At 40.1% G+C, this 23,314-nt stretch overlaps 1 protein-coding gene across 2 annotated transcripts in view; it reads left to right on the top strand.

Annotated features, from left to right (window-relative positions):
• Positions 1-23,314, top strand: part of LOC117954740 (FERM and PDZ domain-containing protein 1) — a 44,869-nt gene that overhangs the window by 12,663 nt on the left and 8,892 nt on the right. For both annotated transcript variants that reach the window (XM_034888707.1, XM_034888715.1), the window contains exons 3-13: positions 6,548-6,670; positions 7,119-7,282; positions 13,130-13,232; positions 13,389-13,434; positions 15,484-15,588; positions 18,762-18,857; positions 19,323-19,448; positions 19,613-19,732; positions 20,723-20,859; positions 21,119-21,338; positions 22,710-22,892. In XM_034888707.1, coding sequence (XP_034744598.1) covers positions 6,552-6,670; positions 7,119-7,282; positions 13,130-13,232; positions 13,389-13,434; positions 15,484-15,588; positions 18,762-18,857; positions 19,323-19,448; positions 19,613-19,732; positions 20,723-20,859; positions 21,119-21,338; positions 22,710-22,892 — 1,419 coding nt within the window. In that variant the 5' untranslated portion in view covers positions 6,548-6,551. The remainder of the gene's footprint in view (positions 1-6,547; positions 6,671-7,118; positions 7,283-13,129; positions 13,233-13,388; positions 13,435-15,483; positions 15,589-18,761; positions 18,858-19,322; positions 19,449-19,612; positions 19,733-20,722; positions 20,860-21,118; positions 21,339-22,709; positions 22,893-23,314) is intronic.

Here is a 23,314-nt window from a genome sequence, read left to right as displayed (position 1 = left end):
CTATAGTGACCAGCCACGCTGAGGCTTTACTCAATCTGCAATGGAAAACGGAAGTATAATGGGGCGAGCCGAGGCGGGGCGAGCCGAGGCAAGCTGTTACCAGCAGTGGAAAAACGCCATTAGAGACATTATTCATAAACTGCAAACCCTTTTTTTCACCGCAGGACTTATCCTCGCTTATCCTGATCGCCATCTACATTCCACCTCAGTCCTGTGTTAGTGAGGCGTTACTGCACCTGGCCGACCAAATAACTTAAGTTGAGAAAACCATCCTGACTCCCTGCTCATTGTTCTTTAACAGAGCAAACCTTAGCCATGAACTTCCAAAGTATAGACAGCAAATGAAGTGCCCTACCAGTGCCACTCACACACTGGACCACTGCTATACTACATTAAAGGACGCCTATTGCTCTGTCCCGCGTGCAGAATTGGGACTCTGATTATTGTCTGGTTCATCTTGTCCCAACATACAGGCAGAAACTAAAATCTGCTAGACCTGTTGTAAAGACGGTGAAAAGATGGACCAACGAGTCAAAGCTGAATTTACCGGCCTACTTTGACTGTACTGATTGGAGTGTTTTTGAGGTTGCAGCCACTGATCTGGACTAACTGACAGACACTGTGACGTCATACATCAGTTTTTGCAAGGAAATAGGTGTGCTGACTAAAACCTTCTGCACATACAAATATCAAAAACCCTGGTTCACAGCAAAACTCAGACAGCTTGGTCAGTCCGAAGAGGTCTTCAGAAGTGGGACGGATTCCTGGATAAAAAAGCCCACAGTCACAGCCCTCCCCTCACCAACTCACACTTCAGTCAATCACCTCCCCCCCTCTGACCCTTGACCTGCACTTACAATCTGTGAATTGGATGTGCGCTAGATCTTCCAGAGGAAGAAGACCAGAAAGGGTCCTGGCCCAGACGGTGTGTCACCATCCTGCCTGAAAATCTGTGCAGACCAGCTGAACGCCATCTTCACTCAGATTTTCAACAGGTCACCGGAGCTTTCGGAAGTTCCCTCCTGCTTCAAACGCTCCACAATCATCCCAGTCTCCAAAAAACCCTCCATCTCTGGACTAAATGACTACAGGCCTGTTACCCTGACATCTGTAGTCATGAAGTCCATTGAAAGACCTACCCGAAGGACATCACAGTCCCCTTGCTAGACCCCCTGCAGTTTGCCTACAGGGCTAACAGCTCTGTGGATGATGCCGTCAACTTGGGACTGCAATACATCCTGCAACACCTCAACTCTCCAGGGGCATATGCAAGGATCCTCTTTGTGGACTACACAATGGTCATCGGCCTCATCCAGGATGGTGATGAGTCCACCTACAGACGATAGGTTGATCAGCTGGCTCTCTGGTCTGGTCAGGGCAACCTTGTGCCTAACACGCTAAAAACTGGAGATAATTGTGGACTTCGCGAGGAGTAGCAGACTACAACGGACCGTTAGGACTGCAGAAAAGATCATGACTTATACTCCTCCAGAGTCAGGAAACGGGCAGGAAACATCACTGCAGACCCACCTCACCGCGGTCACAACCTGTTCCAGCTTCTCCCCTCTGGTAGGCACTACAGAACACTGTACACCAAAACCAACAGACTCAGGAACAGTTTCTTTCCACAAGCCATCTCTCTGATGAACAGCTGACTTCTTACTCCCAGTGCCGGGTTCAATTCCTGTGCAACAACCCAGCAACACTGTCTCTAATTTGTCTGTTTACTGGTTCCACTTATTATTTATTCTTCACTGTCATTCTCTATTTCAGAGCTGTTCATACTGTTCATTTTGTAATATGATCAGTGATGGGAATAACGGCGTTACTTTTTTCAGTAACGACTTATCTAATTGATTACTCTTTCCATCTTAATAACGCTGTTACCGTTACTGCCGAAAAATGCCGCGCATTACTATAATTGATTGTAACTTTTCTTGCTAATGATTTTCTACCGTGGTCAGAAAACATAGGCACTATGACTCTAGAGTGGCTACTCGCTCTGAAGCTAATCGCTGTCACTTTCTCACTTCTCCTTCACTCTAACACACACACACACACACACACACACACGCCGGCTTGACGTACACACCAGCCCATAAGTATAAACATCAGGGCACTTACATTATTTGCATTACAAAGAGTGTATGCATTTATTTATCTTTGCTATAGTGCTTAACAGGCATTATTTAATTTCTCCCAGTTGTAGCCTGTTAAGGGGCAAATAAATATTAAAATGATTTGTATCGATCTACTAGACATAATATCTACATACATGGAATTTGATCGGAGGATATAGTCTCACGTTGTCCCACACCAACATTACAAGAGTTTAGATTTGTGTACAGTTTCTGTTCATAATGTATTGCATTAGGTGTCCATTTCATTATATTCAGATTTATCATAAATAATTGAACATGTACAAGTATTTTATGTTCCGTTAAAGAAGGGGTGGGGTCACATTTGAGCATGTAAAAATGTACTTGAAAGTAATGCATTAGTAACTTTTTTAAGTAACTACAGTAGTCACTTTTATAATTTGAAACTGAGTATCTAATTTAGTTAGTTTTTGGAAGAAGTAACCAGTAACTGTAACTAATTACTTTTTAAAAGTAACTTGCCCAACTGACTATAATACTTATACTATAATAACGTATTTATTCCAGCACCCTTTGCATCATGCTCCATTATTAAATAATAATACTTATAATTTACTCCTGCATACTTTGCACTCTTCATTGCACTATTGACTCAACCGGTCTATATGGATTCTGTTAGGTTGGTTTGTGAATTCTGTCACAAGAGTGTTTGATAGTACGTAGTTTGTGAATGAATTCCAAAGCTATATGCGTTAATTAACATGGTTCAGGTGTTGATTGGGGGAACTTTCTGGGGAAATAACCTTGTAAACAATGAGCAACCCATAGATTTCCCCTGATACATCAGAAAGTGAACAGGGATGTTGTGTTACTGTGTGTTTTGGCAGTTTCTCATTGAAAACTGTGAAACAACAATCTCAAAGCAACTGTCCCTCTCCCACTATTACGGAACAAGATGTCTTGTTTTCGTCTTCTTTCTAGCTGCCTTTATTAATTCATTACATATGAGTTCCAGGTGTAGTTGCAGACTAATTACACTCAAAACCGCCTGTCTTTGTGACCACCAGAGAAGACAAATTGATGCAAAAGTGCAGTTCAGTACAGCATCACTTGTCAGTCTGTTTGTAACTTGGGTTATTTGTTATAAGTCAGGGTAGACACTAAACAAATGAGAACCAATTTGTTCTTTGGTCTGGTGACTGAACTAGACTTTAGGTGTGGAAGCAAATTATTGTCAGTCCCGGTGCTCAACCTAAAAACCTTCCAGTCACAAGTCGGCCTTTCCATCTCATGGCTCATCAATCTGTTATCCAAAATGAATGAACAATGATGACTACAAGAGTAGAAAATGCTTACAATTCATTATTTCCTTATGAGAAATCAGTAGTTACTGCAACAGTCAGCAATGGATGAAACATGAGTATTTGTGAAAAATGTAAGACCGAGAAATGCGATGCGTCTTGTGGTTGATATGAGAGGGACATACAGTATAATATTCCTATAAAGCCTCTAATGTTACACCTTTTTTTTTTTTTACACTGACATTTCCTGTCTTGATCTTTTATCTTAAGAGCTGTGGTTGCAAAACAGGAATTGCTGTGCCATCTCAACACAATTTTACCACAGTGGATTGGATCACTGGACCACAAGCAGCGCTGGCCCTAGACCTTTGGGGGCCTTCACATTGTAATGCATTGCCAATTCACTTGGCACTGAATCAACTTGTGTATTCCAAAATAAAGCTAGACTGATATTGGTTGGCCGATAGTATGGGTCAATATTGGCCAGGCACAGACATATCGCTATGTATCTGTATTGGCGTCTATGTTGTCCGACGTGCGTCTATATGAAAACCTTTTTTACAGAATATAATGCAGTTATCATTAATATAATTTTTCAACAATATTATGCAATGTACGTATAATATTGTTAAATATTGTCTGATAAAAGTTATTTATTTAATAAAAAAGCCTTTTGGATGCCTAAGTGGCGTTGTGGTGGACCAAGCTCCCATTTTTAGAGGCTCAGTCATCGACGCAGAGGTTGCAGGTTTGATTCCGACTTGTGGCACTTTCCTTCAGGTCCTTCTGCCTCTCTTTCATGTCTAAGCTGTCATTAATAAAAGCCTGAAATGGCCCAAAAAATATTCTTTTAAGAAAAAGAAAGAAGCCTACATCCGAAGGGCCACTAAGGCAAGTGTGGAGGAATTGCACATCGACTGCGACTTCTCTGCTGAGCATCCTGCTGGCTAGTGTGAGGGCGTTGGACCGTGAGCTGGGTGGTCTCTGTGATGCGTTGGTTTCTAGCAGGTTGTCGGGAGCTGTGGTATCTTTTTGCCAAACTTGGCTGGATCCTTGAGTGCTGATGCAATTTAACCGGTTGACTTCCTTTCTATGCTTTTGGGGGCCCTGTGGTAGCCATGAGGCCCTAAGCAGCTGCTTAGTTTGCTTATACAGTATGTCTGGTCAGCTCTGACAACACGGCTTGTACTTCATCAGTATAGTCAATTCTTAGTCAATAGTCAACATGTTTATGGGATTAAAGGGGATTAGAGGTGTATGAACCGCGTTGTCCCGGTGTTTGACAGTTTAAATGCTCAGACATTTGGCTGCAATCCATCCCTGGTGATCATCCGCTTTTAGAATAAAGCAACTCCTCTGGAAATCCATGATTTAGGAGGTCTTTACGTTTCTTTTTATTAAATGTATCCTTTTCACTGGTGAGATCACCACGCTGGTGAGCTAGTTGGGTTATTCTGACCCCGACGAACCTAAGTACACTTCTGCATTGTGTCTCTGTAACCTGAGAAGTGAGATACTGTGAGAGGGAAGCAAACAGGAAGGGTGAGCTATGGAAGATATATAAAGGAGGAGAGAAGCAGGAGAGGGGTGTTCGCAGACAGATGGATGGATAATGTGCTTATGACTCAAGATCCCCAGGAGACATTGCTGTCTGGGTGTGACACTCACCACTTTCATCACTAAGCCCCCCTCCTCTCTTACCTTCTATCACTGTCTGTTTTCTATCCTCCTTTCATTCAGTTTTCATCTGTTTTCTTCATTCAGTAAGGTTATCAAATGATATACAATATATACAATATATCATATGCTGACCTAACTCCTCCTCCTCCTCCTCCTCTCCTCTCCCTGCCCTCATGTTTTCTGTAATGGAGCGTGCTAAGGCCCATCATCAGCAGCGTTTGGGGGAGATTCCTTCCTCACTGAGGGATACAACCAACCCTCTGACATCATTCATTACATCCATCTATTAATTCATTCACTTATCTGCCTCCATCTTTCATCCACCCATCCATTTACTCAATCATTGTTTTTGGACTCATCTATCCACCTTTTTGACCATGGATTGCTTTATCGCTGTAAATGAGTCATTCACTCATCTGTTCATTTACTGCTTATATGCTTTTTCATCTGTCCTTCAGTTTAAGGTGACTCAACACGAATGCTCAAAATTACAAGAGTATCTATTCCCCAGTCACAGTTGAGTAGGTTCAGCCTTTGATGATGTAACGTCTATTGACGTGTATTTGTGTTTTGATATAGCATTAACTAGAATATTGCAAGGTTCCGCAAAGACCCATTAACTCCAAGTCCAGCTCCATGTATTAGCCTGACTAAACCCCACATAGACTCTAGAGGCGACCCATGTCCATTATCAGCAGCTCACCAACCACCGCGGCCGCTCAACAATCGTTTATGCCAACCACCTGCCTCACAGCAAACACAACAGGGACCCATCTGAAGGATACACCATCCTTATTGATAATTAGGAATTATTGATATTGATGTTTACTGAAGCTTGAATGCAACAGGCAACTGGCCCATAACTCAGGCTAAAAGCCTATTAGGCTGCATGAAGTCAAACATGACATCATTGTTGGCCTCAGAGGTCCCAGTGCCAAGCCAAATGTGTGTCTGTTGTGTCTCTGAAGCACTGCCTTTTGAAATATATTTCCACTCCTGGGTAGGGCTGCTGCATTATGGAATAAAATCATAATGCTGAATCTTTTGGTCAACGTTGAAATCATGATTATTTAATACAAATATGTGTTGACTTTTGGAAAGATGTTGCAATTATTGAACTTAAAAACTAGTGAAAAAGTTCACAAATGAACAGTGAAAAACAATTTAATCTGGTAAATTTCCAATGATACTTTTTCCCGTTTGAACTTTTTTTTTTTAACAAGACAAAGTAAGAGTTTATTAACTGGAATCGGGAAATTTTGATTAATTGCACAGCCCTAGTCCTGGGATTAACTTGCCTCTTGTTTCTTTCTTTTATTCTAATTGCAAAGATCTTATGGAGTTGGATTTGAAAGGACTGATTAACCAACATTTGACTTCTTTTATAATATTCTGTTTTTTAAATGGAATGCTTGTCACTATTGAATGTATGAATGTATAACTCCTTTGACCTTTTCCCACTTGTAGGTAAATGGAGGTGCAGGACCGGAGCCGCTCCCCTTCCCGTAGAACCAGCCGGGTGGAGCAGGTGGTGGGACGATGGCTGAGACGCTCCCGAGACCTAGGCAGCAGGTCTCACTCTCTGAGCAGGTAAGCCCTCCACTTTGTCTTACTTAAGTTCATTAGTTGATGTAGGGAAATTCACATTAGTAAACCATCAAGTTATTTGCTTTAGCTTTGTCCATCAAATAAACAGTTGATGCTGTATTTTGCTACTGTTTGTTGTATGTATTGGTTCTCTCCATTTTCTTCTGATAAGATGTAGTTGTTCACCACAGAACTGATCGAAGTGCCAAATACATAATATGCAAAGTAAGGTTCCAGAATTATGGGCACCAAGGTAGCTCACCTAGTTTCCAACAGGGCGGCCCTTTGCTGCATGTCATTCCAGCCCCCCCCCCCCCCCCCCCCCCCCCCCCCCCCCCTTTTTATATCAAAGCTGTCCAATCAAATAAAGGCCTAAAATGTCACATACAAAAAAGATTCAGATTCTTGTCTTTTTTGTTTTTTCAATTGATGTCCACCTGGTCCTCTCCAGAGAACGGATCGCAGTGGATGGGAAGTCAGCAGAGAGCAGTGGCTCTGATCAGAGGAATTACCCATTCCGCTTCACCGTTCAGATCCAACGGGACCCCAATCTCAACTCTCATGGCCTTACTCTGTCCACGCAGACCCCCATCCTGGTGCAGGACGTCACCCCAGGTAACGCTCAATTTGAAAGTTATGGAAACAGATACGAGGGGAAAAGCAAAGCTACATTACAAGAACGTCTTAAACTAAAACTACAACTAGACAAAATAGTAATTAAAATAGTTTAAAAAAGCTAAGCCCCTGTTTTTACCTGTCTCTCCACCCCAGCGCCCCCAGTGAACAAACCTTGTTTTGTTTATACATGGTTCTTCTACACACAGACACGGAACCCTTGTCCCTAAAAGCAACGTGGCACTAGGGCTTTTCGATTATGGGAAAATTCATGATCCTGATTATTTTGGTCAATGTTGAAATCATGATTATTTAACACGACTACTCATTGACTTTTGGAAATATGTTGCAATTATTGAACTTAAAACACAGTGAAACAAATCAACAGTGAAAAAATCGAATAAATGATGCCTTATGGAAACATTAAAATTCGACTGAATTTTATGAATATGGAAACAGTAAGTGTGTACGTTCAAACTCAAAGGCTAATGCGATAAACGCTGATAGAAACGTTATTTGGTGAACATATAAAATGTGATTACGTTTGAGGTAATTTCACTAGTCTGTATAGCAGCGGCCCTGGAATGGCCGCACCATTATCAGGGTTGGGCTGCACTGGCAGATAAGCAGGACATACTTGGTGTAGGTATACTACTGTAAGAAGAGCTATTAAGCATTGTTGCATACATCAATCAATTATAAATAATTAAACCAGAGATATCAGAAAAGTAGGATTTTATTTACAGCTGATCTTCGAATGTGTCCTTTATTTTGATCACAACCAAACATCTGAAAGGTTTTGTCACAACATCTTGCATGCTACCGTGGTGACATTTGTCTGCAGACAGACATATAAATACCAGGGCCAAGAACTCAAAATTACCCCTGTAATAGTTCCCGCTACAATAGGTGTCTCCGGAGCCACATTTTGCCAAGATCTCTCACACACACACACACACACACACACACACACACACACACACACACACACACACACACAGTATAAATTTAGCTTACTTTAATGCTGTATAGCTAGATGCTACATCCATGAATGTGCTACAACTAATGACATTGACATTCTGGTTTCCATCACTGTACTTACAGAAATTCTGTGCATTTAATTGATAAAAATACAAAAATACTGCTTCCTAATTTTTATTTTTATCTTAATGAAATCATGAAATTACAGTTATACAGATATAGGTGCACTGTTAAGAATTTTCATTTAAAAAAACAGAATTGCCAGCAGGGTTGCTGTTATGTTACTGTAAAATTAACATTTTCTTATGGCCACTGACATTTACGGTTTGTAATGTTAATGTGAAATACAGTATGTACTGTTTGATGACCTTTACAGTATTATACAGTTTACTAAAGTTTAAAAAAAATTCCTTATAGCTGTTTTTGCGTGTTTTCTTTTACAGTATCTTACAGTTGACTGATTTCTAGTATTTGTATTTTTTGCCTAATGAACCTATATTAATACTGATTTAGCAGAATATACACACAGGATTTTTTATGTGAGATCAAAAAGAGAGCTTTTTAGTGCGCTTGACTTTTTTATTTGATATAACTTCACAGCAAGAACAACTGCATTTTAAACAATTCTTTACAAAAACCTGAGACACCTGAGTTCCAAACTACATTGCAGCTTCTCAAAAAGAAATCTAAAAAAAAATCAGCATTCTCCTTACTTCCTCTTATCACAATGTGGAGCATAAAAATACAAACAAATAATTATCCCAAACCCTAAACTAAGCTCTCAGCCATCCACATCAGCCATATTAGCCTGGAACATCCAAACAGTACAGTTAATGAAAAAGAACACAAGTACCTTCCCCAGACTGTAAAGGTTTTACATGTCATTATGCTTCATGAATTCACTGGCAAAATACACTTGTCCACACATTAACTTGGAAATTATAAAAAAAAATGGCCTTGTGTTGACCTATTAAGCAATCATTTCCAAAATTATTGCTAGCTGCTGAATATTTCTATCTATCATGACAAGCAAATATGCATTCAAAAATGAAAATAAACTGGAAACATCACTGATAGACTTTGCACTGATTTATGAATTAAATGAAATTGCTACTTAACAAATAATTAGTAGGTTTGGTATGTATGATGAAAAGTACAGATCCTGCTTCACATGTGCAGTTCAAGTGAAGTTGCTCTTATTAAAATGCAAAAAATAGTGCACGCTAATGTTAATCAACGTGTGATTAGCAGAAAGCCTATATTTTATAAATACATTAAAGTTCTGTTTAGAAACTGCCAATAGAGCATTATTTAACAGATTCTCATTTGTATTAACAGTAAAGCGCTATATTTAACAATAACAGGTTAATACAGTTAAAATCCTGCTGTCAATTAACAGTTTATTTTCAGTGTACGTATACAGCTGAGCTGCAGAGCCACAAGGATCTTAATGCCCCTGAGGTCAGGGGGCACATTACCTTGCTTTCGCCTGTCTGGCTCAAGCCTGCTCTGTCACCATCTGCTCTCCCCCCCCCCCCCCCCCCCCCCCCCCCCCCCCCCCCCCCCCCCCCCCCCCCCCCCCCCCCCCCCTCACACACACACACACACACACACACACAGTTACTCATGTCTCCAATTGCTCCACTAAGCCTTGGCTCAATTCGTCTTCTCTTTCTGTCTCTCTGATACATGCCGCAGCATTTTGACAGGAAATATTCATTCTTAATTTGAAAGCATTTTCAGAGCTATCAATGTCACCTACCCCTTTCTATATTCAATGTAGATTGACAGGGTTAGGGTTAGGGTTAGGGTTATAACATCAAGTTATAACTTGTATCACAATTAAATAACTTTATTGGAGGGTTACCTGGAAGCTGTTGCACAAAAGTAGAATGAAGAAATCCAGGATAACTAAAAAAGCACAACTTGACTTAGTGTGATCGCGGATTAACGGTTTCACGTTCATAAAAGTAAGCAGAAGATAATGTTACTCATGAAATTTACCATGAAGATCAATCTTTTACAACGCTAGATCACGATGCATAAATATCTCTTTCACTCTGTTTCTCCTTCTCTCTCAAGTCATATTAACATCCACTGATGTGTGTGTGTTCGTGTGTGTGTATGTGTGTGTGTCTGTTGTTTTTGCAAATGACAAGTGACTCATTGAATTGTTAAGAGCGGTAGTTTGTAAATTAATATTTTTAGACTTTCATTCAATTGTCCGCCATCATCTGGCATGCTTTCTCACTTTTATTTTAAAGAATGAGTTTCCTTCTTTACATATTGTTTGCTTTCCTCCCTCGTATATATTGACATAGAAAAGAAAGACACTAAATAAATTGGACTCTAAAATCTAGAAACTATAAAGATAATTAGGTGATCAATTTTATGCACACTGTAAACAGTATTTTCATTTTCTTTCCTCAGCAAAATATAATTTCAAAAACCATTGAGGTGTCCTCTCCCTGTTCTCATATGAATGTACATAGACTACAACACTATATAGTTACTAGTCCAGTAAACTAAGACTATCATTTGGGAGGATTGCACAATTAGGATATGTTCTTAAAAATGTACAATCCTCCCAAATTATAGTAATTAAAGAATCCAAAAAAAGCAAAAGAAACTAAAATAACATAAGGTGCATTGGTCCACCATAGAAACGAACATGTACAGCACTTTATATATTGCCCTTAGTAACTGACTTCATTGAAAAACACATTTGCAACTTTATCAGCCTTTTCTAATGATCTCAACTGCAGAAATATATAGTATAAAACTTCTAACAACAATATGAGCGGCAGCCTTCATACTGCAATATAACAGTAACGATGACAGTCCCATGAATAATTTTTAAAATAATATTCACTTGATAAAATATCAACAGTAACAGTTGAACATCAACATGCACCTGGTGTTTTTTGATGCTGGCTGATAACACTAAGGTAAACCCAGATATGCACATGCCTACATCATTTTTTTTTATTCACCTTATATGCACATGCCTACATAAATTCACATATGCTGTCTGTAGTCACGGACACGGTCAGTTTTGCTGTGTTGCCTCTTTCAGATTCAGCGACTGTATGGTGGAAACTCAGGCCCATGACACTGTTCATGTCTTTGTGATGGTACACCGAAATACAATAACACGCTTTCTCCTAGAAGGTATCTTGTTAAGTCTTGCATAAATCAAATAAGCAACCTAGTGTACATTTAGAGCTATTGGTAGGCTCTAGGATAAATAACATTTTTGCAATATTCAACAAGTTGCACTTGTTTGCCTTGCCTCAATCTTAACTTAGCTTCACTAATGCACTAATGAAACAATACTTTATAACAGTAGTTTGACCAGAAAGCTGAAAAGAAAAGATGAAGGTCTCAATAGGTTTTGCTTGCTGCATTTATTTCTCCTGTTCATACTGATCATCAATCAATTTCTTCTAATAATATCTTTATTTGCCATTTTATATTTACAAGTAATGTATCTTTTCCATTTAACTCCTCTTAATTAGGAGTGTTGGGCAGCTACTTTACAGTCCAGCGACCGGGAAGCAGCTCCAGTTGTAATGCTACTGCCTACAACAAGGGCAAGGGCAATGGCAGGAGTTACAGTTGTGCTCATGAGTTTACATACCTAGGCTAAAGTTGACTAAAAGGAGCAATAAAAAAAAATATATACACTACCGGTCAAAAGTTTGGGCTCACTCACAAATATCCATTGGACTCCATTATAGACAGAATCCCAGCTGAGAGCAGTTGCCTTGTTTTTTTTAAACCAGGGCAGCAGTTTCCAGATTACATTATGTGCTTACATAATTGCAAAAGGGTTGTTTCATGTTTTCTTAGTTAGTTTTTTAAAATAATAACAGATTACTAAACAAAATGTGCATTTGGAACATTGGATGAATCGTTGCTGATAATGGGAAATGTAGATATTGCATTAAAGATCAGCCACCCACCCAGATCAGCTGGTATCCTGTCTCTAATGGAGTGAAATGGAAATTTGTAAGTGACCCCAAACTTTTGACCGGTTGTGTATATTGTGGAAATTGATCTTGATGCCTTCATTAAAAAAATTAGGGAAAATCCAACCTTTAAGGACACCAATTTTCTTTGTGAATGAGTAATGTGTAATAAAAAATTTTAAATGTTCTTTTTTTTCCCACGTTCCTCAGACAGGATAACTATCTTCAATCAACAACCATTCATGATTCTTGTAATAACCAAAATATGCCCGTGCTTCAGACTTAGTCCTCTTAGAGGGCTGATAAATAGCCTGAGTGCTGTCGTCTCCTCCTTCCGCCACGATTCCAACTTCAAGAAACGCACGTTGGAGACTATGCAGTGCGCCTGCATGGACTTCAGGAAACTCGGATGAAGCTGGGAAGGCTAAAACACACGCTTTTGACACTGTGGTAATCCACAGTGATAATAATGATATTGTAAATAAAAACGGTAATTGTTATTGTGAATGTTTTTATCGTGGTAATCGTTACATAAGATATATTTTGACTACTAGAGCAAATTTGGAGAGAGGATTTTGCCCCTATTGTTATCAGTAGTGGTGATAACAATATTTAGCGCTGGATGCTGACCCTGCACAGTAAATCTAATTATATAAGGTAACATTATGTTGAATGCTATCAGATAGAGTTGAGGAAGGGGGTTACAGTGCTTAGATTGCTCATCTCCCTGCGCTGGGATGGTTAGGTTTGGAGAGGGAAATTATGCATCAGTGTGAGATGAAAGGAGAGCACTAGAATACGAGCTGCTGCCTGTCATCAACCCCAGTTGCAGTATGAAAGCAGGCCAATTGAAAACCCTCAATCATGACAACACAAGGACATTTTGTGTGTCCAGGTGGTCCTGCAGATGGTCGGCTCGTCCCTGGCGACCAGCTTGTGAAGATCAATAACATCGCTGTCGATGACCTGACCCCGGAGCAAGCTGCTGAAATAATCAGGTCCACACTGATAGCTCACCCACCCCCACCCCAACACACACACAAAAATGCACACACACACACACACACACACACCGTACACACAACACAAAATGCTGTTTAAAATTAAACTATGCAGATCATGTCTAACCTTTCCAGCCACCCTCTGTTTTTCAGGGAGTGTCAAGATACGTTGACCATGACTGTCCTCAGAACAATGCTGGTAAGTCTACTGTATCTATCTAACAACGCACCAACATGCACACACACACACTCCACATTTACAAAAGAAACGAAATTTACTCTTGTAAAGAACAAACATTCGCAGGCATGTATGTGTACACATGCTTACGTACTAGAGATGTACAGTGTCTCTAGACACATGGGATTTTAAATTGCTGTTGTAAACACACTCATTAATCACAACGTCAGTGCAGCTTGAGGTCAAGCATCATCGCCAACAGGCGCCTTGTCACCAAGATCCCACCACTGTACATCAGTGTTAAGTGACAGCATGGTACACCCTCGGACACTCCCCCCAGTCTCAGATAGACACACACTCTATCATGAACTGTGTGTGTGTGTGTGTGTGTGTGTGTGTGTGTGTTGGATCTCAATCTGTGAAGCTGATGTATATGTTAGCTTGAAAGTGAAGTAGATCGGTAAATAAACGGCTTGGTGATTCTCATCAGCGGCTCTGCTGATGGAAGCATCTTTACTATCTGATCCATAGCTCACTACTCCTCCATGAAATCATTATTGAACATTTTAAGAATTATCATTTCCCAGAAGATCTTCATCTCTGGCGTGCTTGTTGATGGTCACAAAACATGTGAACAAGTGATTAAGGTTTTTTGATCAGCCAGCCTATAAGAGCGGTAGGTTCACAGTTTCTTCTGGTGCTTTCAATCCACCACTAACTGGATTTGCAGTATTGGAGCCAACAATGCACTTATCCTGTTACCTGCTTATCGCTGTTACTGAGCACATGTACTTACAGTAATAATCTTGAATATTTTCTTTTAAATAAATGTCTATTAAGTTATTTATCTAGTTATCTCCCGCTGGAAGAGGTTACACAATGTCGATTGAGGCTATTGACCGCTGATGAAAGGGGCGGAGGACAGGGGTGGCTGTAGCTCAGTGGTAGAGTGGTCGCCTGCTAATCAGAAGGTTGGAGGTTCGGTGCATGCAGGCCAATGTTGAAGGGCAAACTGAACCTGGAGTTGCCCTCTGATGCTTAGAACGTATATTTGGGTGTTTATCTGATGATCAGGTGGCACCTTGTACAGCAGCCGTCCTTGAGACTAGATAGCGCTATATAAGAAGAGTCCATTTACATTTGATGGCAGTTTCATTTCCAGTATTAGAACTGCGTGTCTGTGCCGACATTTCTGAGAAAATTCCCAAGCGGCGTACAGTTAGTGATGCGTTTTTCTTCACGCAGCAGCGGCCGGTCTTCCAGAAAGGGTAGGCGGTGCTAACTCAAGCCTCGCTTTTCAACTTACTTGTTTTTGAAGAGGCACACATTTTGTTCCAGCTTTTGCTCGCATTGTGGGTTACAATGGCCGAACAAACAAAGAAAAGAGCAATAATTACAGAATTAGAGATCTCGGGGATTGTAACACAAGCATTAATATAAAAGCACAATTGATGTCTCAAATCCCTTGATAGAACTGCAAAGTTAAGTAGTATTTTAATGACTAAATTAATTCAATTTTTATGGATGCACCCATCTATATATCATAATTACACTCAGTGTTCTTCCTGTTTTCTACATTTCTGCAATATACATAAAAGTTATCCAGTAGCCAGTGTGCACATCCTCCTCGGACAGTGCTTGTAATTAAAAAAAAGAAATTCTACTCTTTTAATTAAATAATCAAAGCTTATCCTCAGCATTTTGCATAATCTAAACCGTTGTGAAATTATAGACATTTTGGTTTAACATAATAGTTTTAAATAGTTGAATAGCTTAAATGTCAGTCGTGGTATTGAAGCTGGCGTAATGGTTTTAACTGCAAGTGTAAGTCTGCAACCTACCCTAGAAATCAACCAAAGAAAAGCAGGGGATATATTATCAACCTATTAAATAATACATTCCTGTAGGCATTCATGCAAAAGCAATGGCCTGTGTATCTTTCCATTTTGCTCATATGTAGCACTTTACTGTATTTCACTGAAAACATACCTCTACCACATTCAGTCCTAGTATTAATTATTTAAAAAAAATACTATGCAAATCTGATTTATAGATTTCTCTTCTTCCAAGGGCCCAAAGTCATCATTCATCACACCCGAGAAGAGGGCCAAACTCAGGTCCAACCCTGTGAAAGTTCACTTTGCTGAGGAAGTGGAAGTCAATGGACACTCTCAGGTGAGTGAGAGAACAATGGGAGCTTTAGAGCCCACATCCCTCTACTCAATCCTAGCTTATTATTATCTGTTTGGCAGTGTTTCCTTGAGACAGATGATATTCATCATATTCATTTTTTGGGGTTTTGTACAAATTTGATTGCCTGTCAGTGTTAGCAGATGAATTTTCCTCAATATCAACAAACTTAGCAGCAAAACCTTTGGGCGATGTGACCCTTGGGGTCCACTAAGTCCAATCTCATTTACAAGCTTATCTGGAGCTCTGTGGTCCCCCTTTTGTTTATCTCGTGCACACAAGCAAGGAAATGCATGTGGGTGACGCGATACACAATCTTACGAGGGGTTGGATCATACTGGTTTTTCAGGGATGATAGCGATATTCAGAACCAATATGCATTTTACAGTAAAAATTAAAATCTTTTAGTCAAAATTAACATTTTGGAATGTTACAAACTCAACAAAAAAGTTAGTTTAAATGCTTTAAGCAATTAGTTAATAAAACTGAAACTTTAACAAAATACACACACAAAAAAAGCTGTAGCTCTGCAAATGTTTTTATGAAGAAGGAAATACTCTCAACATATTTGTCAGGCCAGGATACACACTGCATTTTAACGCTGAATGTAAACATAATTTTTGTTGGTTTATAAGAGTTGTATTTGTAATTGTAGTTTTGCATAATGATAAACAGCAATGCTTTATAATCGGTCAGTATTGTTCCATACAGTATAGTTTTTCTCCATGAGCCTGCCTCTGGTTGGTCAGAGTTCCCATCCTGCCAGCGGATGTGAAATTAGCTGGTAGAGGAAAACCACAGAGGCTGGAGTGCCCATTACTAATCCCAGAGAAAACACGGATCAATATCTGCCTCATCCTCCAGTCCTAATGTCTGTGATTACAGGACAATAAGCATCAGATTAGGGAGGGAGGTAGAGGGAGATACCCTTGGAACAGAGAGCTATCATTAAAATTGAGAGGAAACATGGAAGCTGGGAGAGTGACATGGGAGAGGTTGTCTAAAATGTGAAAGCTCTCCATTTGAACTTTGAAACATACAGACATTAATGTTGCACTACATCGGAGTTTCATTTTAGAAAAACATTTTCTAAAATAAGAAAACAGGGATGATAACTCGCCACAGTAAGCAAGCTAGGCAGAGACAAACTGGTCACATTATGGGGAGAAAAGCTCTGTGAGGAGAGCTGAAAATGAGATTAGGCTAATCCCTCTCTTTCCTTTTTGTGAATATGTTGTCATGTAAAGCTATTTCATTTTGTTAATTTGGCAAATTTCAAAAGATGTAGGTGTAAAAGCAGACGTGCTTATGAAATTTGTTCAATTCAGTTGCAATAAAACTTAAATCCATGTCATTTGTTTTATTTCCATCCAGCTGTTTTAATGTGCATTTTTAATTTGTGGAAATGCAGATACGTAAGAAAATGTCTTTACGACAATTCCTTGGGCTTTATTGCCTTTACTTAATAGTACAGCTGAAGGTTTGACAGAAAAAGAGGGGGGGGGGAGTGAGGAAGACACACGGCAAAGGGCCGCGGGTCGATGTTGAACCTGCCCCGCGTAAATGTTTTTAAGCTTGGCTGTGGTGGAAAGCAAAATGTGAAAAGCATCCTCAAACGGTTTGTATGATATCTTACAAAAACATGATGCCCAATTCTTTGTGCATTATCCTACACTTAAATGTCCAGCATCATGAGCCATAAGTGCGCTCGCACAAGCCCAAAACTACTTGGTTAGGTTTTGGAAAAGGTTGCGGGTTGGGTTAGGGGTTGTTAAGTAACTTGCATGCGTGGCATTACTTAAGTGTGTAAGTTGCGTCACAAAATTCAGTAAAAATAAGTCTACGTTTGCTCCTGGGTGAAAGTCCTGTGTTTGTTTTTGTTTTTTGTGAACTACTTTTTATTTTATTCAATCACCATTTCAGACATGTAATTCAGTCCGATTATACAGTCGGCTTAAGTCCTGTGTTTGTTGACCCTTCCATCCACCCTGACCTCCTCCTTCCGCAGACATAGTTGGTCTTTACACTACATCACCTGACTTCATTTGTAGAAGCAGTCCTGCACGTCCTTGCTCACAATTACATGGGTTATTTACTAATTAAACAGTTCATTACTTTTCGTAGGTATATATATATACGAAACAATGAATGAGAACAGCCTGAAAATGTGTTAAATGGAAACAGACTTAGCAAATAAAGCATGGTGGAGACGTCTGACTTAAAGCCTACTGAATATTCACTAAAGAGACTCAAACTTGCAGCAAAAGAAAGCATCACATATCTGAGTAGCATTCAGCAGACTGTAAAGTTCATTACATTAATACATGAAACAAACCAAAATGTCAGATTTCCATCATGTTTCCCACTAGTGCTTTTTAATGATATCATCTCTTTGTGCCTTCTTCTTCTGCAATGGTACAGGCTACATGACTGGAGAATTAGCCACACCATCTTCAATACTTCTTTTGCCAATATTCTGGAAATCTGGTTAAAATTGGCTTACAGAATAATAATCTTTAGTTTGTCCTTACCCTTAAATGTGATTAATGTATTTAAATTGGCAATCAGTTTCTTACGCAATCCAATAAAATATGTTGGTCATTACTTTTAAAACACTTAATTGCCTGGCCCCAGACTGTATCTCTAAATTACTGTCTGATGTCATGAGGCAGGAACCCGTTGGCTGTTACCATGTCAAGACATAAGATTAAAGAGACCAAGCTTTTGCTGTAACCTACCTGAACCCAGTCTGCAGTATCTAAAAAGTATACATATTAAAAGGCTTTTGTAACCATATTCAATTTAGGTAAATGTGTCTGCATGTCTGTATGCAGGTTGGTTTATGTATGCATGATATACATATGTAACATGTATGTTTCTCTTTTTTGTTTTTTCCCTTGCAATTCACTTGTAATCTGAGGTTTTTATAAGTGCTACTTTCATAAACTTTGTTTATATTATTATCCAAGACATAAAGTCCGAAGGGCAAATAAAAACCATCCAATTAAATCCATCTCAAAGAGACACAAAGTGCTTTAATTTTCTAACTATCTCATACCTCCCTGTTAGGTTGTTACTTCTAACCTCTGGAACCAGCAGGTTTTAAGATGTTTACAGTTTCATCTGATATCCCCCCTGACACCATGTTTGCATTGCAGGGCAACTCGCTGCTCTTCCTGCCTAATGTTCTGAAGGTGTATCTGGAGAACGGGCAGACTAAGGCCTTTAAATTTGACTCCAGCACCACAGTCAAGGTACAGTACTATGCTATGCTACAGTCTACCATATTGATATCCATTCCTATTAATTATTATTCATACTAGATACTTGACAGAGATTCATGATGTGCTTATGCAACGGAAGTATCTCCATGATTCTTAATTAAGTCCAAAACTGATGCACTTAAAAACTGGTGCCAATGTTGATGCTCATGCTGTGATGAAGGGTCAAGTCTGCAGTAGGCTTCATATCTAAATCTAACTTTATAACTGAGATGATATTGGATTGCATTTATAGTATAATTTAAAAGCTCAAACTTTTGATATTATGTACTCACTCCTTCAGTTTTATTATGATCAGATATACTGTACATCCGTTTCATAGATTTGCCAACTACTCAGACTTCCCCTTGCTTCATTGAGACCTACATGCCTCAGCAATTATGTTTCCCAATGTCATCAAATATTTTCCCTCAAGATGTAATGCTCTTTGTGCATCAGGACATTGTGATGACACTGAAGGAAAAGCTTTCTCTGAGCCGTATTGAACACTTCTCCCTGGTGCTGGAGAAGCAGCACAGCATTTCTGTACTACTGCTGCTACATGAGGAGGAGCGGATACAGCAGGTACACACACACACACACAAACACACACCCCAATTGTTTCACATGTCTCCTCAAATGTACATCTACACTACAGCTCCATTTGCAGTTTGGTTTAATCTGTGACAGTATGAAAGCTTTAACCTGCAGTCAAAGAATTAAAGAGAGGTCTGTCTGTCTGTTTTCAGGTGGTCCAGAAGAGAGAGGCCCATGCCTACAGATGTCTGTTCCGTGTTTGTTTCATGCCCAAACCCCTCCAGACGCTGCTCCAGCAGGATCCTAATGCCTTTGAGTACCTCTACCTGCAGGTAGATTGATGAACTTCTGAGCTTCAGATACAGTAACCACCCGGCTGCAGCAGTTTAATCATTATATTGGATGCTTAATTTGTAGTTTTCTTTTGTCTTTGGCGCATCCACTGACATAAAAACTTGGTGGAAAAAAAAAATTCTAAATCTTTCTATGTCACTACCCTAGATGAGGTGGCTAACTGTGGCATGCTAGCGCTAGCATCTAGCGCGTTTTCAATGGCAAAACACTGCTCCAACACACACTAGTAGACCATAATCTCCAAAAGAACTACTTCCATGTCCCTGTTCTGCAGGTATTCCACAAGTACCTCTTAGTCTAGAAGAAGTCTTCCAGCTAATTCTGCCTCGGACTGACTAAAGTTGGAGAGAGAGTTATCTAGCTGATGTTATTACCTATCTACTGCGCATGTGCGACTCCCAACAAAGATAATCGACGTGAGATGTCTCACTCTGTAGCTTAGACAGACCTAAACACACAGGGTGAAAACATCTGCAGTAATGTGCAGTACCAAAAGTTTTTGAAAATGAAACCATGTAAACCTATTCCGGTACAACCCTAAAATACAATTATCAACCTGCAAATGAGCATAATATGGGCACTTTAACTTACCCTAAAGCAAAGTTTTAAAACGCCTCCAAAAAGTCCAGTTATTGCTGCCGTTGACACACTTCACCGTGATGTATGAAAAGGATGAAAGGTCAGCTTGTTTTTAAATATGCAATTTTTCATTCATTCAAATCCCGCTACAGTTTTATTCCTTACCATGTTTCCCCAGTAAATTCTTGTTACTATTTTTAAACTACCTCCTGTTAAAGTAAATGCTGCAAATGAGACATACCACTAGTTTACAAACCGTTGTTGGTCCTGAAATGTCTACAGATTATAGGATTGTTTCTGATTTGGTTCTGTTTTTAGTTTTAGTTTTTTTAATTCTTTTGCATGTCATTTTACCATCTTTACTGTGTTGTATGGTTTGTGTGTATTAGGGGGTGAATGATGTGCTGCAGGAGCGCTTTGCAATCGAAATGAGGTGTAACACCGCCCTGCGACTCGCTGCACTGCACATCCAGGAGAGATTGGTGAGCTGTGGACAGTCACCGAAGACCAACTTGAAGATGATCACGTGAGACACACGCACACATTTTATATCCAATTAATTTAAACTACAATTAACACTGGATTTTATGCCTAGTAAAGATCACAGAGCAAAGTGGGGTTCCATGCTGGTCCTACCTTGCATTTCACGATTGGAAATTCAAAGGAGATGTTAATCCAGTCACATTTACTCTAAATTCCGACATCTTGCATGCAGTGTCCACTCTCTAACAGTCTTATAAACACAAACAGCCCCCCCTCAGTCTGTGTTTCTTTGTTTGCTCTAGGAAAACGTGGGGCATAGAGAACTTTGTGTCATCCACCTTGTTGAGGAACATGCGAGAAAAAGATCTGAGGAAGGCCATCACCTACCACATGAAGAAGAGCCAATCCCAGAACGATCCAAAGCAGAAGGGTTTGTCAGTTGATCAGACAAGGTTAAACTACCTGGAGGAGCTGAGTGAACTCAAGTCATTTGGAGGGAAATCCTTCAGCGCCACCATGATGGTAGGATTTCCTGCCGTTTACTATGGCTGTGTCCCAATTCAGAGATGGGGACTTGAGTTTGAGACTCCGACTCGAGTCCTACTTAAGTCACACACAGTTCTTTAGACTTGACTGAGACTCGTCCTAAAAATAATTCAGACTCCACTTGGACTCGAGATGTAAGACTCTTGTAACTTACCTACGTAACAGGTAATACATGCAGTATATCTGCTGCGCGTAACTACACGTGAAAGAGACAATACACACGTTGACCGCACCGGCAGCTCCTGTGCCATTCATCCGAAGCTTCAGACAACAAGGCCCACACGCAAGAAGCGCTGAATGCAAAATATGTGGTATAAAGGTAAAGGTTTCTGGCTCAAACACATCTAGTTTTATCAGGTACCTGAAGACGCGACCTGATAAGTTGGCAAACATATTTAGCTCAGCATTGGCCATGCGATGTTAGCTTGCTTCTTGCGTAAGCAACAAAATAGAGTTAACGCTGACTGTCATTTGCTAGATATTATGAAAAGATGAACATGTGTTTGCCAAACGTGTGGTAGTAGATTTACGTAATTAATTTTGTCCCGCTGGCTGCAATGCTTAAAATTTCTATATAGCTATGCCGTGTTCTGGCCGCCTAGATGAAACGCAGCAGTTGATAGAACACTCAATATAACCACGAGAGACTTGAGACTTGACTCGGACTCTACCTCGGAACGTCCTTCAACAACCACTAAGCCCCAATGAAGCGTCTCCGAAATGAGATAGTCTGGTTTACTGAGCATTTCCTGTTTGCTACGTTCTTTAATTTCTTTACAAATTTTTCTAGTAGACAGAAGAGCCTGTCCATTCTCTCTTCTTCCTCCTTCTGCTACCTCATGTCTGCTTTTATAAGCTCAAGCAGCTTATCTTCTCTCTCGTTCTCTCTGTGGCCCCAGACGGCTTTTCCCCTCTTCCTCCTCCTGCTCTCCCTCTGCTGTACTTGGCCCTATTCTGTCCTACCAGGATGAAGGCAATTAGGACAGGGGTTCAGTAGGAATGGCACAGCCAAGTTACAGCAGTGCCTCCCACTACGTCTTTGACCCTGGACACATATAGTCCTAAGACAAACATGGCAGTAAACAACAATAAACAGAACAACACCTATCACAATTTCTAGCCACTGGGGGACCATAGTCAGGCTGGGGGAACTGATATTAATGTTAAAAAACCTCAATTTGCATCAATTTCATTAACGTATCCAGCATTACACTTGAACAGACAGTAAATGTAACTTTCTGATTTGAGACACAGCTTCTATGTATATTTAGTTTTTGTTGAGATTGTTGTTCATTGTAATTATCTACAAATTCTCCTCTGTCTTTTTGTTTGACGATGCCCCTTCAGCTTCAGGACAGGGAGTCAATGGTGACCCTATTGGTGGGGGCGCGGTACGGGGTGAGTCAGGTGGTCAACCACAAACTGGGCATCCTGTCCCCCCTCACAGAGTTCACCAGCATCACGCGCATCGAGCTGCTGCCTGAATCCGACAAGGTCAGCCTGGTGAAAATCTACCTGCAGGACATCAAGGTAAGAGCAGGAATATACCCACACACCCAACACACAGGAGGGAGACAAAGCACTGCTTGGGCTACTGGGTACTGAATTCAATACTTTTATTTTAGACCCTTTCAAGCCCCTTCAAGTTAGTGTTTGCAAACGTGTCTGTTAGTTACAGAGGACAAAAAATTACAGGTTCAAAGGGCTTGAAACAGGTTTAATATATTGTGTCGCTGTTGCCGATGCTGTGCACCTGTAACACAGTCAAGGAAAGGGTTAACAGAAATATTGTTATGGCCAATCGGAGGTGGTTGTGCCAGAAAGGCACAATCCTAGAACCGCCCCTGCTTTTTAGGCACCAACCGAGTAGCCACCTTAGTTTGCAGTATCAAAAAGTGCCATGTCATTCAATACCCAATTTACCTAAGGAGCAACTCTCATCACCATCAGTG

The sequence above is a fragment of the Etheostoma cragini genome, chromosome 2 (genome assembly GCF_013103735.1).
Source record: "Etheostoma cragini isolate CJK2018 chromosome 2, CSU_Ecrag_1.0, whole genome shotgun sequence".
NCBI classification, from domain to species: Eukaryota; Metazoa; Chordata; class Actinopteri; order Perciformes; family Percidae; genus Etheostoma; species Etheostoma cragini.
The sequence above is the reverse complement of the archived record's forward strand: the minus strand, read 5'-3'. Positions and strand labels throughout refer to the sequence as shown.